Raw genomic sequence first — 20,201 nt, 5'->3', positions numbered from 1 at the left:
GCCGGAGGATGATCGTCGCCTCGTCGGACGTTGGGGCTTGGGGTTTTGAGTTTTGGAGGCAAATGACTCAGAGAGAATGAGAGAGAGAGAGAGAGAGAGAGAGAGAGAATGAGAGAGGCACACGGTTTTGAACTTTTGATTGGGTTTTTTTTATTTTTTATTTTTTATTTTTATTGTAAGGGTTTTTAGTTTTTATATGATTTTTGATCCAATGCATCACATGTGCATCAGATTTTATACACGTCCCAATAATAATATGTAATTTGGAATCTTTAGAAAAACAAATTTTTTTTTTTTTTTAAATATCCAGCACATAAGGCGACCGCCTTGAACACCAAGGCGTTGTAAGGCGTCGCCTTACACGCCTTTCAGCGCCTTAGTGTAAAAGGCGGTCGCCTTTTACACTACCCCTGAGTCGGCTGATTGCCTTACCCCTATTGGACCGCACCAGCGCCGTCGCCTTACCAGCGCCTTAAAAACTATGGTTCTACCACCCAGTTTTAAACCTTACCTTAATTACGAATCTGCCATTGATTATTATGATTGAATTATTGACTATTCGAATGGGCCCATAAGCTATCCGATTCAGGTTTTGGAACCCGGATCCACATCACAACATTTAGAAATAGTGACTGATCCATTTCTAGATCATTATAACCCATAAGAGTTGGTGATAACTGAAACCATTGATTGGAAAATGGCCAAATTTTGTGATTTTTCTTATATATAGCTGAATTTATTAATAGTTTTTTATTTCTTTTCGGGATAAAAAACCACAACCCCTCTTCCACTGCTTGTTAAGCTCTTTTTGTGAATAGAAACTATAAAGACTTAAGGTCTGGCTATTATTTTTTATTCGTCTAAGTAACAACTTGTTGAAATAGCAAAGATTGTCTTCCCTTCAACCTCTTTGAATCATTTAAATTTACTAATCATATAGTCTGATTTTTGAATTCTTCCAGGGCTATGGTGTTGTTCTTGTGAATACTGATGAGGCAGGCACATTGTTGCTTACCAATTTTCGCCTACTTTTTGTGGTACGTTTTTCATATCATGTTAAATGATTTTTATATTTGTCCGTACTTGCCCCAATGATCCAATCACTCTCCTTGAAGTGTAGAAAATCGTGTTTCAAATTTATTTTTGAAGGCTAATGATTCTGTTGCCAAACTACCTGAGCACTTCTAAAATGACTGTGCTCTAGCATGCCAAGAAGACATAGTCATTTGCAGGCTTCTAAAGGCCTAGTTGAAGCACCTGCTGGCAACAAACATGGCCATCAGTTGATAGTTTCACTTTTGGGAAACCTGGACCATGTCAAGAAGGAGCATGGTTCAGAATTTTGGTTTCAACTTGGGTTATGACCCAGGTACAAATCAAAATATTTCGGATTTTGGTCGAAATTTGACTAAGATCTGGTATATTTTGGTTGGCCATTTTGGGGGTTAAATGGTCATATTTAGGCTCGAAACTTTAGGGAAACCCTAATTAATCATGTCTAAACATATTTGAACTTTTAAGTTGCAAAAAAACATGCCCAAAATAGCAGTTTGGCTTCAAACCCTAGATTGGTAGTGTACATTGTATTTGCTGTAAAAAAGGGGTTACCCAATGCACGAGGCTCCCGCCACCGTGGGGTTTGGGGAGAGTCATAATGTATGCTAGAATCAATCCCTAACTAGGAAACTAGGGACTAATTCCAGTATTCCACAGTAGGATCTCTCACTTACTGATAATGAATCTGAAACTGAACAGAAAAAATAGAAGAGAGAAAAAAAGGATAGAAGAAAAAGATATGTTCAAGCCTCCCACCTGAACTACAGAGCAGCCTCTCATCTAACTCCAACCTAGCCTCCCACTAGGGTTTCTGCATCCCACAGATATGTCTCTCACCGTCGCAACATAACACCATTATTTTCTCAATCAAACCAATTCTGTTGGGGACTAGACCCCTTATATTTATAATAGAGTATCAGTTACAAAGTGAGACTCTCCATGCATGGGGATTGCCAAACAACAAAGGGAACTCCTAGATCTCTTTTACAATGAAGAAATCCTACTTTTTAAACCACTGTAACTGAAAATAGAAACTATCCTAGATTGCCTTACATAACTGAATAAATCATAAATAGAAACAAACTAATTGAAACCTATCTACAGAAAGCTGATTTATATAGCAGCTGTAAGAGTCCTCCATGCAACAACTGGCTCTCAATCTTGCTCCATACAGCTGGCCATGGGGCCCACAAGATCTTCAAAATATCCCCTCGATATAAAGCTGGTTGATGACTAATAACTTCCCGAAACTGGCAATGATCTACCTTGATTACTCTCCAATCTCTCCACATTATGAGCTGGCAGTGTGGCCTATATTGGTTACTGTTCAAGTGGGGTACTGTTCACTTGAACAGGAAAGAAACTCCCTTTTTTTCCCCCTTTCCTGAAGTTGATTCTTAGTCCTCTTCTTCTCAGGCTTTGACCTGCATCATACGCAACCTAAATCCCACTTTGTCAAGAGGCTGTTTCCTGATTTAAACCCATGATCACTTGGTCGCAATGGAGCAACCTTACCATTGCACCAAGGTGTGCTGTATTTTCTGTATCACACGACACTCTGGATGCACTTCACCACTTCATCCATCCTATTTTAATTTTCTGTGATATATCATCCTCTATATCACCTTCTTTATTTATGATCAAGTCCAGATACCTAAAATAATCACTTTGTAGAATCTCCCTGTCATCAATTTTCGCCACGTCATTATCCATCCTAGTGTAACTAAAGTTACACATGATATACTGATTGTGATTGGTTTGCAAGGCATTCTTGTTGGAATATTGGTCTTCTGATATTTAGTGATTATTTTTTCTCTAGATAACTTGTTTTGGTTGAGAGTTTGTGATTCAGCAATATTAAATGTGGGATTCAGTAATTTTTAGTTGTATCACTTCATTCTCTCATAAGTTTAGTTTATTTTCAAGATCAGTGTCAAACATATATTGATTTCTAGTTTTCTTGAATTCAATTCTCATTCTCTTTTTGTCCTACATGTGCTAACGCTGATTATATTTTCCTTTCCAAAGAGTGAAGGAACTAGGAATATAATTCCTCTTGGCACAATACCACTGGCAACGATTGAAAAATTCAGCAAACAAGTAAGTTTTGCTGCATATTTAATTTTTCTTTGTCTCGTGTTTATTGCATGGAAACATTATGAAACATGGATTGTTACTTGAGGTCTGCAATGTGAACATCTTTGTTTCTGTCATGCCTTCGACATGGAATGCAGATATACGCAATACATTTTAATGTTTGTTTACTGAACTTGAGTGAAAAGTTTGCTTTTGCATATGACATCTTGCACTGTCTTGGGATATTCTGGTACTCATATACAACTTCAAAGGGTTTAGTCTCCATGGAAATTTTTGGTCACTCAGTGTGGGGCACATGTATGAGATACAGAAAATGTAATGTGGTATTGTGGTATTGTGGTGGTGATGTAATTTCATGACAAATAATTCAGTCTTTCAAAGTTCAAACTACTCTTGATTATTTCATTAATGAGAAAATATGCTTTTTTGTCTTAAATTAAAGTCCATCCTGATGGAAGAATTGAAATGACTAGATTGTTGTCTTTTGCATTTTATAATCTTTAGTAAAGGGAATAAAATTCCTTGCAGCTATCATACATTTTCGAGTTATATATACCATCTTAATGAATTTTGATTTGAGTTAAAGATAAAAGGCAAAAAGTACGAATAGTGAGCAGTAAATTGTTATCAGGAGGGGGGGTTGCTGCCAGGCTGCATGGTGCGGGGGCATCCAACAGGGGTGGGATTTTTCATTTCACAGGGGGTGGTGCGGTCATTTTGCCCTTTTGGTGTCTGGTTGTAGGGCCACACAGCCTGGTAGCTTTCTTTTTCACATAATTATATAATATATACTTTAGAAAAGATGCATACAGTATGAAGTCTTTTGGTATATGCTGTTTGCTGATGATGAGGGTTGTTTTCACAACAAAGGAAGAAAGTCATCCCCTGCTGTGAAGTGGAAATGGATGTGCAAGCCAAAATATTTGGGTGGTTTTTGAGTTGTCAATTTCATGAACTCGTCTCTCCTCATGCTGTGATTTAGTGTATACGGATATAATATACCTCAAATGTCTTTGAAAACACTGGATGGATAGTAGCATCACTTTTAATCTTATGTTCAGGGGAAAGTTGTTGGACAAAAATGATTTAGCTCAGTTGTTGCAACTTATATGCTGCTCTTTTACATGGTTGTCAATTGTCATGGTGCCTAGGCGACCCAAGGCATTGGAGGGGGCCTGGACCCAAAATGACACCAACAAAGGTGCCTGGACGCCAAGGCGTCGCCTAGACAACTGTGCTTGTCTGAGAACTTGGATCGACAGATTAAAGAGAGCCCAACCTGGAAAATTGGGAGTGCAGGTGCTTATCCTAGTGTGGAAGTGCTTCTAGGGCCCTTGGAAAGGGAATTGATTCTTGATGTGCTTCAGAAAAGTGGCTTTCATCTTGCTGTCAGGTGATATCTTTGCAAGTATTGAGTGGAATATGCCAAAGGAAGTTAGTCTATTGCGCTTCTATGAATGGAAGAAGCTGTGTGCCGTGTGTAGTATATTGGAGTTCTTGATCGAGACCTAGTGGAGCCAGGGGTAGGCCCAAGGTTTAAGATCTCGATCTTGCCCAAGGTTTCACTGGGCCAAAACACCAGGATCGGGTATTTTTCCCCGGTCATCGAGGTGGTTGATCTCGGTGGCCATATGGGCTTTTTAGCCCTTGAAACTTGCCATTTACCCTATTTTAGGCCTTCTAAACACATTGGGAACCTTAGTTTTTTAAAATCAAACCCAAAATGGTACTTTGAATTCGGACCCTTCACCCTAGGCTATTCCACAATAAAAACAAACACCTATTGACCATGTTTCTATGAAAAGAATGGTTTAGAGAAGTTATTTTCTTCTATAACTGTTCTTGAGAAGAAAAGGATCGCGAAAGGTTGATGATGAAGTGATAATCTCCAATCTAAGTATTAAAGTTGTTAATCTACACTGTAGAAAGCTCACTTTTTCTTCACAGTAGGGCTAGAGAGGCGAGAGATGTCGAGTTGGGTTGAGTTGAGCGTCAGAGTTATGTATATACCCCATGTGAATTAATCTTGAGTCAAGTCGAGACCAAGATATTCACCAAGATCTCGACCGATATATTGTACATTTTATATATCACCTGTGCTCTCGTCTCACCAAGCCAAAAAAAGAGTTAATACCAAGTAGGCCCATTTTATTCCTAAGATTTGATCTTTTGAGTTTTCTTCAATCTGAATTGTGATATATTTTTATTAATATCATGTGGGTCATAGTTATCTGCCAGGTCTGGCCTTCATTTTGAACGGCCAACTTGGGACTCTGCATCTCTACTCTCTGCCTTAGCCCTTAAATCAGGTTAGGATCATACAATGGTTCCCACTGGAAAGGAATTAAACTTATTGGTGTAGATAAATTTTTTTTGAAGTATTTAGTAATGTAATAATTCAGTTATATTGCCATGGGATGTCCTATTGACCCATAGGCTGGGCCAGTTAATCTGGAAACTAGCCCTTAAACCAGCCAATGTCTGATCCAGGTCTGATACCGTGTTGTGTATGCCTGTATGGTGACTTTGGCTGGGGAGATCCTTGTGCCGCCTCCCCTAACTCCAGTTGAAAATGATACTTAATATCTTTATTGTTTTTGTTTTGCCCAAAATAATTTATCTCTTGATACCAAACTTATGGTTCCTTTTGTCCATTTCCCTTTGTTATTACATGGGGTGTGGGGGGGATGAGAGCAATAGAAGAGCATTGTGATGATAAAATAAGGACTGGCCTTGCAATTGTGCTTGTATCTTTTATCATGCAATGTTTTCTCTCATCTGATGTGTTCTCTCATCTATGGTATGTACTGGCGCTGAAAGAATCACATTTCGCTCTCAGTGGTGGAGTAATCTAAATCAACCCCGATTGATTGATTGATTGAGGGGGATTAGTTACCTCTTGTACTATAGTCATGAATGACCATTGGCAGTGGAAAAGAGAAAGAAAAGAAAAGAAAAAAACAACTTCCGATGGTTTAGCCCAGTTAAATTCAAAACCTCACCGGACTGCTGAAGAGATGGAACACTCCAGATCTATATGTACATATCTGAAAACAGCAAACTTGAGTTAAACAATACTGTGGCCTGTCAGCAATAACAACGAAGGGCCTTTTAGTGAGATTTTTCTGGCAAAGGAGGGGTTGTCTACTGTAGTGATATTTTCTTTAGCAAGCAACTTCTACTGTTTTTATGTGCTCTTTTTGTTTCTATATTACTTTCTATCTGCAAAACATCTGTGTATGTGTTCCAGACATCATCTTATATTTTTCTTGCCATTGTTTTTTGTTTTTTAAGCTAGCCATCAACTTACTTTGGTTGTGGGATATTTAAAAAAAAAAATAATAATAATAAAAATTAATGGTTTAATTATTTAAGTATGAGCACCATCTTCCATGTCTGAATGCACTTCTACATGTTTATAAATTGCTTTATTGATTGCTTGTTTATGCTTAATCTATGTTAGCCATGTAAACCTCTCAGTCTCCCTTCTTTTGTTTCTGATTGTTTGTACTTATGAATTAATATTTATGCAGTTTCCATTTATTATTCTGATGCTTTCTCATGAGGTCTAATTGGACATTCAGGCTTTGAAGTTTCCCTCCGTCCCACGTCAATCCGATAAAATTCCTTCACAGCGGCTTCTCCAGGTTATCGGTATGTCTTTGGAATAGTTACCTTCAGTTAATCTTTATTTAAGGGGAAAACTGAATCCAATTACAATTCTTGCTACTCTGATGAGGACCATGAGGTTTATCTTTTCTCATATTTGTCTTCTTGTTATTGCCGATAAAAGGAGGGATTCATTTACAATTTTGCCACTCTTACCTTACGACTGCTTAACCACTTTTCTTTACAAATGGCAGTTTAAAATTCTCTAAGAATTCAATCTCTCTCTCTCTCTCTCTCACACACACACACACACACACACACACCCAGATGATTTTTGGAATTGAATATGGACTTTTTTTTTTTACTGCAGTAGCAACATAGTTTGAAGCTAGAGGTGCCCCCACATTGAGGAATTTTGCAGTGTGTTAACTTGCTGCTTTGATGCTTTTCTCTACCCATTTTTGGCACTTCCTGAGATGCATCTGTTGGTTGACTTCTAAAGAAGTCCAGCTGTGAAGCATTTTTAGGGGGAAAAAAAACTTGGTGGTTGGAATTGGTGGCTGTAGGAGCTTCCTTCCATTTTTCACTTTGGAAATTTTTATTTTATACAGTGGAAGAAACCATTTTGTTATTAATACATCGATAAAAAGGGGAAAGAATGACTGAAAGAAATGAAATCAGTTTCAATTGGTTGTTTATTAAAGTTTAATTTAAATCAATGACCAGAACTAGATGAGGATATAAAGCTCGGAGATGTAGAACAAAAATTCGTTTATTTACATCAACCTATCAAGATTTATTGGATTTTGCTTGGGATCAAGAGTGGTACATGTTAGCACTTAGCAATCCCACCTGCGTGGTGCTTGAGTGTGGTTCTCAATGATGAAGCATGGTTTTATTTAATTAGGAATATCTATTCTTTTATAGTTTTGTAATCTTAGTTTTCCAATTTTTTTTTTTTTTTAATAGTTATAGTTAATTAATTTTTACCTTTTTAGTAATTACTCTCAACTATCTTTAGAAAATTGTGACATACCAACTCCCCTTTATTATTTTTTAGCGAGTCTGGCTGTCTATTAGAAGTTTGAGTTTTAATAGGAGTATAAAATAGATATACTTTTAATATAGGGCTGTGGGCCACTTGCCGCTGTAGCTTATGATTTATCCATTGTGAGTACTTTTTCTGAAAAGAGGAGCATTTAGTTACCTACAAAAGTGGGCATCATATCAGCCAAATAGATTCTCCCTAACAAGAAGGTCCGACATATTGTTGTCTAAGGATTGTAAGGTTATGCTTTGGGAGAGCCTAACCATTCAACATAGATTGGTGGTCTTGTTTCATTATGCAGAATCGTAAGATTTGGGAGCATATCTGCCCTAAGATAAGGTGGTGGAACTTAAAAGGAGATTCCTTGAGTTCATTTACTGCCTCGAAGTGATAGTTCCCCCCTTAGGGGGGGGGTTGGGAAGGTGGGGCTCTACTAATTTTCGGTTTATGACCTGTTGCCTTTCTCTTGTTAGGTTGCTGTGTTTTGTGTGATGTTGTTTAGCTTGTGTCCCGGTCTCTTTTCCCTTTTTTTTTTGGTGTGTGTTTGGGGGAATGTTTATCTGTTGCTGATCGCAGAAAAAAATAACTCATGATTTGTCATATTTTTGTCAGGTAAAGACATGAGAATTATTGTCTTTGGTTTTCGCCCCCGTACGAAGCAGGTCAGTCATAAGATCTTTTATGAATATTGCAGGGTTGATCCCTCCCATATGTTTTCCCGAACGGAAGGCAGATTTCAATAAGAATAGGCTACTGGGATGATTCTTTATAAGCACTATTTGATGCTGGAATTTCAGTTTAATTTGAGAGCTGTGATGACTCTAGGAAAAGACAGTTCACGTTTGTTTTGAAATGGCAGCACTGAGTATTGTGAGGGCCAGAGAAATACTTTTTAAATGGATAACAATAAACCACTGATAAAGATAATATTACAAGTGAAGGCCCATTGTACCGGAGTCAGACTACGAAGACCACTAATTAAGTCGCATAGATTTCAACATACAACCAGTTATTTGCCGCCCTTGCCTGTCTAATTTTTGATGGAGTTTCTGGATCTTGGCCTCCGTTATAATATGATATTTCATCCCAAATTTCAAATCTTGGCAGTAGTGAATAAAGTGAGCTTCCATGGTTTACTGCTGCAAGCCACTGTAAACCTAATTACAACTGGGTCCTCCGCTAACAAAATTTTGATCCCAACTGAAGGGGCCAATCTAATGCCAAAAAAGGGCCTTGATCTTAATGTTGATGGTTGTTCAATTCAAGTGAGGACCCTTCAGCACTGTTGTTTCTCTATTTATTAAAAAAAAGAAAAGAAAAGAAAAGAAAAGAAAAGAAAAGAAAAGAAAAGAAAAGAAAAGAAAAGAGGAGGAGGAAGAAAGAAATATTTATTGGCTTTTTAAGGATACTCATCCACTTTGCTCTTCAACCCAAGAGTTTGATTTTGGTGAAATTATCAAGCTTCTTATCATTTGACAGGAATGCATCCTGAAGAGTAGAACTCTATACCGATGGGGAACAGCAAATTAATCTAAATAACATACCCACCAATAAAAACAACTGAAACCTTCCCTGTGCATTTCCATTGATCTGTGAAAATGGAGGGATGGGACTATCCCTTCAGCACCAGTAATCTTCTCCCTTAAGAAAAACTCCAGCACAACGGGTTCATAAACTATGCATTTCTGTTTGAGTTTTATTCTTCAAATTGGATTTTGTGATTTGCTTCATATATTGTATTAACCTGTAACTCTTACAGAGACGTGCTGTTTTTGATGCACTATGGAGGTATACAAGGCCAGCACAATTATGGGATCTTTATCCCTTTACTTGTGGACCTTCCAAGTTCAACAATACTAGCCCTAAGGTGCGGTTACTCAATGAGTATTTTCGGCTTCTTGGAAAAAGGTCCCATCTTGCATCAAGTCGCACTGTTGAAGATGCATCATTCTGTATATCTAATGAGTGGTGGAGAATAAGTGGGGTAAATTCCAACTATGCTATGTGCCCTACTTACCCATTCTCATTGATTGTTCCCAAATCTATCAGGTGGGGTATTGTATTCCTTTAATTCTGATGTTATCTGGTAATGATTAGATTCTCGGAATTTGTGATTATCCTTATAAATAACATATACTTTCTATGAAACATTTTTCTTTTTGGGCAAGACGTCTTATCTTATTAATTTCTTTGTTTCCAATACTAGGGATGAGGAAGTGCTACAGGCTTCAACCTTTCGTGCAAGGTGTCGCTTGCCTGTGATTTCATGGTGTCATCCAGGTCTCCATTACTATTCTTCTTTATTTTACCCCTGCATCATATAGCTAGATATTGTGACCCTTAAAATCGTTTGTGTGGTGTAGGAACTGGAGCTGTCCTAGCACGTTCATCTCAACCTTTAGTTGGCCTCATGATGAACACCAGGAGGTAACTGTACTTTGTGTATACTTGTTTAATGCTTTTTGGAGTCTTGTCATTGCACAATATAAGTGAGTTGTTTACTGGGTTATTATAATGATAATTATGAGTTGAAAACTAGGTTTTCAAGGGTTTTTTTTTTTTTTACTTCTCCTATCTATGTTTCTGTATGGGATTAAATTTTCTTGATTCACTGCTCTCAATTGTATGCAGCAATGCCGATGAAAATCTTGTCGCAGCACTTTGCACCCACACTGCTGGTGGCAGAGGACCACGGAGGTGTGCTTATTTTCTTTCCAACTAATGGTTTTCTTTTTGTATATGATTTATGGTTTTTGATAATTTATTTAGGTTAGATATAGTTAATTGACAGCAATGGAAGGTTCTAATCCTGTGGATTACTCTATCCTCATGTGCAGAAGAAAGAAATCATTGCATAATGCCCATCAGAAAAACCATTGTGTGTTTGGGCCTTCTAGTCATTCAGAAAGGAGGTCAAGTCGAAAAGTGGAGACCTCTTGTTACTCTAACACCATGACTAGATGCCATACCTCAGGAGTGGGGGTTTTCTCTCTCCTTTCAAATGCTCCAACTAGTGGAGCAGGTGCCATTATTATATTCTATTTCATGGTAAGGGTGGCAATGCTTAATCCGGCCAAGCTTAACCCAACCAAGCTAATAAATGGGTTTTTGCTATCCCCGTTATTGAATGGGTTGGTGGTTGGGATGGGACCTGATTAATATCTCTGAACCCAGCCAACCATGAACCATGTTCGCCTGCCTAAACCCAATCTGTTTGCTGCTTAACTTGTTTTATTAGAAAGAAAATGCTATGTTATGTTATTTAAACATAAGTATAGTTGAGTCGAGGCTAATCAGAAAATGCAATTACAGAATAGCCATCTGAAGAAGCAAATAAAAATATTACTCTTTCCCCTTTACTAAAACCAAAATTCCTCACATGCTAAGAACTATTCATTTGCAAAATAGTCCCACTTTTCCCTCCTCAAAAACATGTGCTGGCTGTGAGTCTCTTTGCCTTCTCTGTAGTTCTTGCTGATGACTCCTCTGTAGTCCTTTGTTTGAAAGGTCTTCCCAAATACTCCAAGAAGTTGTAAACAGGATCATCTCCAAAATGCAGCCACGCTGGTCGCCATAGGGCATAGGCCCCCTTCCCACTCCTTCATAATTGCCAGTAGAAAGCGAGAAAACAATCAACATGCTTGAATCACTCATAGGCACTCCCCCATACCTCCTAGGCAAAGCCACCTGAACAAAAGGTGATAAGCATCTTCCTGACCCGCTACACAGAAATAGCATCTATTCCTCATTCTCCAATCCCTCTAATACTGATTGTCTGTCATCAGAATTCTTTCCAACATGTCTGTCTGCATAAAAGAGCATATCCTTAGGGGCATAAACCAAAATATTATTTATTTAAGTCCTTATGCACGCTGTCAGAGCCTGCTTGATAGATGGGCTTCGGCATGCCTACCCCTGCACATTTTTTACTTGGGAGGTTAGGTTTGGGGATATAGCCGGAGGCACCCTTGCTCAACCATCTAGTTGCTTCCCGTACCCCAAAGCATGGTTCGAGGTTTCGATCGATACCGTAGAAATTTTTCACATTTCCACTGTGATACCCTACTTTCTAAACCCGGTCTAATTTTTCCGGTTGGTTCGGTTTGGTCTTGCAGGACCTGAACCCGAGCGAGCCGAGTCGGGTAACTTATGGAACATGATGGCAAGGGTGACTCTGAACTCGGGTTGGCCAGACGAGTTGGAGTCGATGCCTAGTGAAGTCCGTGGGCCCAAGTCGTGCACTTGCACATATCACCTGGTCATGTACGCACAATAAAGGTACGTAGCCATAATTTATGTCAAGTACGCGTGTTAATCAATTACCGAGAGTGAAATACGTGTCGGGGCCGAGCCTCATCGAAATCCCAATGGTTCGGCTAAGTTTTGGCTGATTGGTGGGTGGTCATAGGTGGGTCGGACCCACCAGTGTGACCTACCACTTTGGTCATTAGATATTTTGACCTAGGTATAAATAACATTTATTACCTTTCTTCCCCTTATTGTTTTACATGGTGGGTGAGAAAAGTAAAGAAGAGAGAGAAAAGGAAGAAAGAGAAGGGAGGAAGGAGGAAGAAAAAGGGAAAGAAGATGCTCATTGTGCGACGCCGGGGTTGAATCTTTTGATTTCGACGCCGGATTAGTGATCCTCATCACGAGATCTACGATTTGAGGTGAGTAAAGTCTATATTTCTTAAACCTCCAAGAAACCCTAAGTGAAATCCTTCAATTTGGGTAGGAATCCTTTAGATCTTGTTAATCCCTTTTGAGAATGTGAATCTAAGGTTTAATAAAGGACTTATATGTTGTTTATGAAGGTTTTAGAGGAAGACATTGCAAGATTTGAGAAGCATTTGTTGATCTCTTGAGCTAGAAAGAAGATTTGAGGTTTTTGAGGTGTTCTTGAGCAAAAAGGTAAAACCTAAGCTTGAAACTTTGAATCGATCCTAAATCTATGTTGGAATCATGATATGGGACCTTAGATTTGTGGAAAATGCGGTCGAATCGACCCGTAGTGGTTTCCCCAAGGTGGGATGAAGAATGGGAGTGAACATCAAAATCTCGGTTCTGAGTGGTGGGTGTCTGAAAATGGTCGGACCCACCAATCCAAAGCCCGCCTGTCCTAGATGGGCTGTTGGCTCGACTGGCGAGTGAGACCGGTGGGCACCTGGCCTGCTGGTCCAGGTATAGCCCCTGGGCCGAGCGACGAGGGAGGACTGGTGGGCACCTGGCCCGCCGCACTTGGCCCGTCGGTCCTTACAAGGTCCCTGTGTCTAGCGGTGGGCAAGGACCGGCGGGGTACCTCGACCGTCGGTTGACCTACCAATCCGACTCTTCGGGTTTCGATTGGGCCCAAATTTGTCGGACAACCTCCTATGGTGATTCTAAACGCGTTGGGGTCATCGTATTCTGTTGGTTGTGAATCTAAAGTGGAGATATACTAAACTTGACCACTTTTATGATAGGTTTCACTAGAAACTCGCGTCATTGCACGTTGGATCTTCCTTGTACCAAGGGTGATCTTTGTACACAAAATTAGGTAAGTGGGAAGAGGACATGACTTTATTTTTGGAGTGTTTTTGCATCATTCCACTATTGCTGTAGACTAGCCATGTCATCATTTCATTGTTGTGTGTAGCCTAGTGATTCACAAATGTTATTTGCATGCATTGATGTGCATTGTGAAACTCATTTATGACTTGATGTGTTGATATCTTTAATTGTTAAATGCTTATTCTTGCTTAGAATTATGAGATGGATGACTTTAAATTATTGAATATGATGCATTGCTAGACTAGATGCCATAGTCTGCTTGGAAACGAATGCATTGGTGGCCCGTGGAATGGGACGCGGGGGCACTATATAGTCGTACTATCTCATATAGGAGTATGTGATTAGGAATGACATCCCTGTGCTACGACCCTTCCCAGCAGTGGTTTAGGTGTTGAGTGTATCACTGGGGGGAAGCCCTAGGTTGTGTACCAACGGTGGTGGTTAGAAGTATGTCCGGTCGATCACTAAGACGGTCGGCAACTTTGGTGATATAACAAGAGGGTCAATCGTACTACTTTTAAATTAATGCAGGGTAATGCCCATTTTACTTGAATGCAGGGCAATGCCCATTTTACTTTAATGCAGGGTAAGACCCAACTGACCCATTTTACTTTCCGGTATCCACGGCTGGCCTTCTCTGGCAACCCTATGGGCGTATCGCGGGATGGGGTTTGCAGCTCGTATCCAGGGCATACCTGCACTGTGGTTACAAGTAGCACATGGCCTATGATTTAGATGTGATGTCTAGGTGGTTTAAGATAATAAAAAGGGACTTGCATATATATAGGTGCATTTGTGTTGCAAATGATTGCTTGGTCTTTCTTTTCACTTACTGGGCTAGTGAGCTCATCCCACGTGTACACTTTTTAGACGATCGTGCAGGTTATCCAGCTGAAGAGCTAGAGTCGGGACCCACTGTGGAGTTTCCAGCTGAGGACTGGTGGGTACCTGAAGTCCTGAACATCTTGGGCATGGGGCCGAGTGCCCGTGCTAGAGTTGTGTTGCGGGACAGCAACACTGATACCAACCCAGGTTTCTTTTTGATTATTTTATGATATTATCCCCTTTTGTGCTATGGATGTTTAAATTGTAATTCTTGTGTATATATCACGCCTATGGGCTCACACGTGTATGTACTATGTGATACAATTTGGGTATCAAGAGTATTGGGGTATTTACAGGTATCTACATGTAAGACTTCGCTGAAATATAGAATTGCTTTCTTTAGTTGTGGGTATGCTGTGTAGTGGTTACTGTATCAGATGATCCTAGCAGGTTTTGGGTTAACAGGTGTTAACTCGGTCATCGGTCCGGTTCTGTGAGAACGGGGTGTGACATCCACGGTATCCCAAGACTTCGATACCAAATACCATGTGACTTTTAAAAGTCATTGGTTTCGACCAGTATCGACTAAAATTCCCACATTTCGACCGAAAGTGGGAATTTTCGAGTGGATCAATGGGTTCGACCCTTTGGGTGGAACTAACCTTTATAAAACCTTCTTAAGTGGGAAACCAAGCATTCTTATTTCAAAATTTGGACCTTCTCCCCATTTTTCTTCTCTGTGAGGTGGGGAAATTGAGAAAACACTCAAGACTTTGCCCTTACGCCATCAAATCTTCATTCTAAGCTTGGATATTGTACATTCATAGCAAATCTACCTAAGGAGGGAGCTTGGACCAAAAAGGTAAATCCCATCTTCCCCCAAAAACATTCATTTTTTTTATAGAATATATTTGGAATTGATTGTTGAGTGTTGATTGTTGAGACCTCACTCTTGAGACTTGAGAGATAACTCACAATTATGTAATATTATTTTTAGTTAGTTACTTATATATGTATTATGTAGTATAGTTTCAGTCAACGAGTACATTAGCAAACTTTGGTCAACACCACAAGTTAGATTTTATGTATTTCTTCCATAAAACTAATTATGTGAATGGGTAGAAATATCTAAAATAGGACGTACGCAAAAAATAGGGAAAAAACACATTTTGGGGGGTCGAAATCAAAGTTTCCACCAAACCGAGAAAATTTCCCTGGTTTCCTCGAAAGTTCTTAGATTTCGACTGAAATTTCGGTCTTCCCAAGGATCGAAACCAGGTCGAAACCTGATATGTTGAACCTTACTAGGAGGGGTGCCTAGGCGACTAGGTGCCCGTCTTGGTGACAAGGCACCCCGCTAGGCGACAAAGCGCCAACCTAAACGTGTAGTATGTGCAATATAGCAATTTAATTTTATATGATCATGTTTGTATGCAACATAGAATCCAGGTCAGTGCAAGATGATGTAATTATACTAGTAATGACCTAATATGAGAAAACCAACATATAATAAACAAAAGACCAGATGTAAAATATGCATATTCATATTTCCAAAAAAAAAAAAAAAAAAAAATCATGAACTGTAAAAAAAATACTGATATAGTGTAACTGTGTAAGGCATGCTGCCACAAGGCGTCCTATAAGATGCCTAGGCGTCCAAGGTTGTCACCTTTCTTGCATCAAACAAGGTGTGCTGTCACCTTGGACCTAAGTAGGGGCCTGTGATACCTTGGCAACTATGCCAAAGATTATATGCTCTAGCTGTCCAATCCTTTGTCTTGCTTCTACCCAGCTTTTTCCTAGATCCATTTTACTACAAAGAAGAAATTCTTTTAATCTACTTTGAAATCTGACTGGAGGAACTTCTGATTTGCATTCTTCAGAAGCAAAGGATGCAGTAGCATGGGATTATGTCCTATCTTGGTCTCTTTGGCGTCAATATCAAAAAGACAATTCATCCAAAAAAAGATCAGAAAGAGAAGTTACTAATTTTCAAGAAAAATGAGATGCCAGCAGAATGAATGCTGGAAAGGACGAACAAGAGAGCATAACCTTGTGCTTAATCTTTTTTTGGCAGTAGTACATTTACTGTTCACTTGTCTGGCTTGCTTCAATCACGTGTGTTTTGTTTTCTTGGGTATTAAGATATTGATGCTGTTTCTATAGGAAACTTTATATTGCTGATGCAAGACCAAGAAAAAATGCTTTAGCAAATGGGGCAATGGGAGGTGGTTCAGAGTCTTCCTCTAATTATTTCCAATCTGAGGTGTGTCAAAGTTTAGCATGTCTGCTGATTTTTTTTTTTATATCAATAAGCCTTTTATCCTTTTATGTTTTTATAATTGCTAACAATGCACGTGCGATATACTTTCAGATAGTATTCTTTGGAATAGACAATATTCATGCTATGAGGGATAGCCTTTCTCGACTAAGAGATTATCTAGATACTCATGGTGCTACTTCATCGGATGGAATGTCGTCATTCTTGGTCAGCTTTCTTACAGTTCTTTGGGATATAATTTTAGTCTTTAAATAAATTTATTTCATATTTTTGTTAAGGAAGTTACGTTGTGGTTTTTGGGATGAGTGATTATGGTACACTTGGAACTGTTTGATTGATCAATTACACTAGGTAATGTTTTGGAAGAATTCATTTATTGTCATAACTCTTTCATTATTGCTTGGTTTCCATTCAAACATGGTACATAAGAATCTGATCTCATTATCTATTGATTATGATCATAAACTTGAGATTAATCTCCCATAAAAATTGAGGAACCCAACCCAGACTCAACACAACCCCACCCCTGCTCTGTTTCTGGGTTTTTCCTGCAATTGATCTACTGAACCATTCTAGCCCCATTAAAGTAGATTTTTTGGGCTGGTTCTACTTGCCAGAGCTAGGGAATGAGTCACCTAATTATCTCCATTTAATTCTGATTTCCAGACAGATTCTTTATTCCAAATTTTATTTATCGATAGCTCCCAGATTCTTTTTGCCCTTCTTAAAGGGTCTCAAAGGGCGTACCCGGTGCACAAGACTCCCGCATGTGTGAGGTCTGACGGGTGAGAACTATGCAGCCGTACCCCGAGAATGTCGAGAGGCTGTTTCAACCTCTTGTCCTCAACTGTTCTGAAATTTATGAAATTGCCACTATCAGATTATTTTGAGTTTCTATCACTTAGGTGGGCCCTTAGCGATCCAAGATTGGGTTTTGGAACCCGGGATTGCATTAGATCTTCGAAGGGCAAAAGTAAGCAATTCAAGCCATTTGTACACTGACTTGCCAAATGATACTCTGAGCTTGAGTGATTAAGTTTTGGGGGATATCAACTGTTAATATCTCGGGGACAATAATACTTATATTTTGTTGACATGAGTCTGCATGTGTGTTTGCTTAGCATAGAAAAACTAATATACTGGTTCTCTATAATATTTTGATACGCACATAATTTTCTATTGCTTTGAAAAAAGAAAGGAAAACAACATTTTTTTTAACGACAAAGGAAAAGTGAATCTCCTCTTTATTTATTGTGTACCTTTCATATTTCGAAAAATATGGCTTTGATCTTCAGCTTCACTCCTGACTTTCCCTCTTTAGGGGGGAAAAATGCTATGCTTTGTGGTAGCCTGAACAAGCTTACATGTGGAACCTTCTTCAATAGTTTTGTTGTCTGGCTAGTTGAGTTTTACAACTATGGTAGAAGTGTAAGTAGAGATTAGAAAATTTGTTTCCATACCAAAAAAATCAGATCTATACAAAAGAATTGGGTCTTTGGTAATCAATCTTTTCCAGCCTTATTTTGACATTATTTTTGCTGTTCAAAAGTGTATAAGTGTATGTGGTTTTAACTGATTATGTCTTTTGAATTGACAGAGAAATGGTGGATGGACTTGGGGTGGAGGCAATCTAAGTAGTATGTCCGCATCGGTTTCTACCCTTGGAGACAGTGGGTGGTTAATACATGTTCAGAGTCTCCTAGCTGGTTCTGCCTGGATTGCTGCACGTGTTGCTTTAGAATCATCATCAGTGCTTGTGCATTGCAGGTTCATATGGAGTTTTATTTTTTCTGCTTGTTATTTTCTTTTAAATTTATTATCAACAAAAGGTTTTGGTTAACTAGTGTAAATGATTTGTTCATGTGCACAAATTTAAGTGGAAGGTATCAATCTTTTCTTTTTGGGATTACTCCATGATTGTCTTTCTTCCCTACTGGGTAAGATATTAAGCAATTTTTTTATTGATTGTCCTTCCCAATCCACCAAAATTTTATGGTTGAAGCAACCTGAGTTGTGGTCTCCTTCATAGTAATCACTTATGGGCCTCTTTATGGACTGCTACTCTGCTGAGGACCAATAAGCATGGTTACCATTCGTTATTCATCCTCATAGTGCAGACTTTTTTTAATTTTTTATTCTTTAATGAGGAAAAAATTTCATCCTCATATTGTAGGTTCTCCTTCCTTTAATTTTGAAAGAATTTTCTGTAATCTTACCCCATAACCATAACTTGCCGTCGGTGACTCAGCCAAGTCCACTCGACTCCCAAGATCCTGGAGTTGAATCGACCGTCAACTTGTATTGTGTAGGATTCGGCGGAGTCAACTTCATGATTCAGATGACTTCTCCAACTCTGGAAGATTCAACTGAGTTGGAAGAGTAAAATGAGTCAGTATTTATTACTTTCTTAAAGATTTGAGTAAGGTGAGACAAACCGTAGTACCTTGCTGTTGCAGCCAGCCAATGCTAGATTCCAATTTAGGGATCAGAGATCGGCTTAACTGCTCCACAAGGCCAGATCTGAATTATTTCTTAATAAACCAGGGCTGAAAATAGGTGTGCTGGTCATGTGAATTTAGCAGCCTGCAATGGGGAGAAATAAGGGAAAAAAAGAAAAAAGAAGAGGGAGAAGAGATGGGGAAGAACAGGTGGTTGATGGGGGAGAAAGAAAAAGAGAGATGAGGGAGAACAAAGCTGTCCAACAAAGGGGAAAAGAAAGTGACAGCCAATGGGGAAGGGAGAGAGAAGACCAGCCAGCTAAGCAATTACTGAATAAAAAATTAATCCATTCTGTAAACAAAAGGAAGACTCCTAGATTTAAAACTCTTAGGCAGCAAGACTAAATTAACCAACCAGGGCTCTAAAATACTCAATTAATTAGAATTGTTGAAGCCTAAATCTTCTAGATAATTGAGCCCCACACAACTAACCAAAAGAGGACTCCTTAATGACTAAACTAAAGCGACTGCACTACCTTGATCCCACTACTAATTAAATATGAATTTCGTAAATCTCTTTAGACCCCCCAATTTTGGGATTTATAATAAATCATGGCTATTCTTCAAAGTGGGCTATCCTACCCCTACCGGTTCCTTCGCTCAATCCTAAACCTAGCCAAGCGTCAAGTTCGCTTACATTACTTTGACCCATTACAAATAAATTGAAAGAATTAAAAGCATGTATCCTAGAAATATCAAAATAGGACCAACTTTTTGACCGGGCCTGCATTATTTGTCATAGGACTAGGAGGCTTATCAATGCAGCAATCCTCCTTCTCTCCTTTTTTTTTTCAAACTTTTATTGTGATGAATTTAATGTTTATGGATAGTTGTCAAGAGCATCCAGGCGCCTTGGACGCTCCTTCCAATGCTTAGACGCTGTGACAACTATACTTCATGCTGAAACTGAGCCGACCTTAGTAACATAAATACAATTGCAGTATCACTATCTATTCAAGCACTTAGCATTCGAAAACCAGATGATACAATATATTTTTACTATTTTATTTAGATAAGGCCTCTTATTTAAATGACTCCACGAGTAGAGTTAAAAAATCTGTCTCGGCAAGCTATAGGCATAACTGCTTTTAGCTTCATTCTTTTCCCATCATGAGCCTATGTCCTAGCCTATTCCTACTACATACATGAACAATACTGGTCAGGTTAAGCACTATCAACATGGCTGGGCTTAATCATCATTAACATGGCTGGGCTTAATAATCATTCTTTTTGTGCT

At 38.9% G+C, this 20,201-nt stretch overlaps 1 protein-coding gene across 1 annotated transcript in view; it reads left to right on the top strand.

Annotated features, from left to right (window-relative positions):
• Positions 1-962: 962 nt before the first annotated feature.
• The window catches only part of LOC122087901 (phosphatidylinositol-3-phosphatase myotubularin-1-like), a gene marked incomplete at its 5' end in the record, with an annotated part of 30,968 nt that continues 11,729 nt past the window's right edge, over positions 963-20,201 (top strand). Inside the window, 11 exon segments of the mRNA XM_042657031.1 lie at positions 963-1,037; positions 3,085-3,156; positions 6,738-6,807; positions 8,423-8,472; positions 9,570-9,859; positions 10,017-10,090; positions 10,174-10,237; positions 10,442-10,507; positions 16,352-16,451; positions 16,560-16,673; positions 18,064-18,233. Of these exon segments, the coding sequence (XP_042512965.1) occupies positions 963-1,037; positions 3,085-3,156; positions 6,738-6,807; positions 8,423-8,472; positions 9,570-9,859; positions 10,017-10,090; positions 10,174-10,237; positions 10,442-10,507; positions 16,352-16,451; positions 16,560-16,673; positions 18,064-18,233 (1,145 nt within the window).

The sequence above is a fragment of the Macadamia integrifolia genome, chromosome 9 (genome assembly GCF_013358625.1).
Source record: "Macadamia integrifolia cultivar HAES 741 chromosome 9, SCU_Mint_v3, whole genome shotgun sequence".
NCBI classification, from domain to species: domain Eukaryota; kingdom Viridiplantae; phylum Streptophyta; class Magnoliopsida; order Proteales; family Proteaceae; genus Macadamia; species Macadamia integrifolia.
Note: the sequence above shows the minus strand (reverse complement) of the source record. Positions and strands in the feature narration are given on the sequence as shown.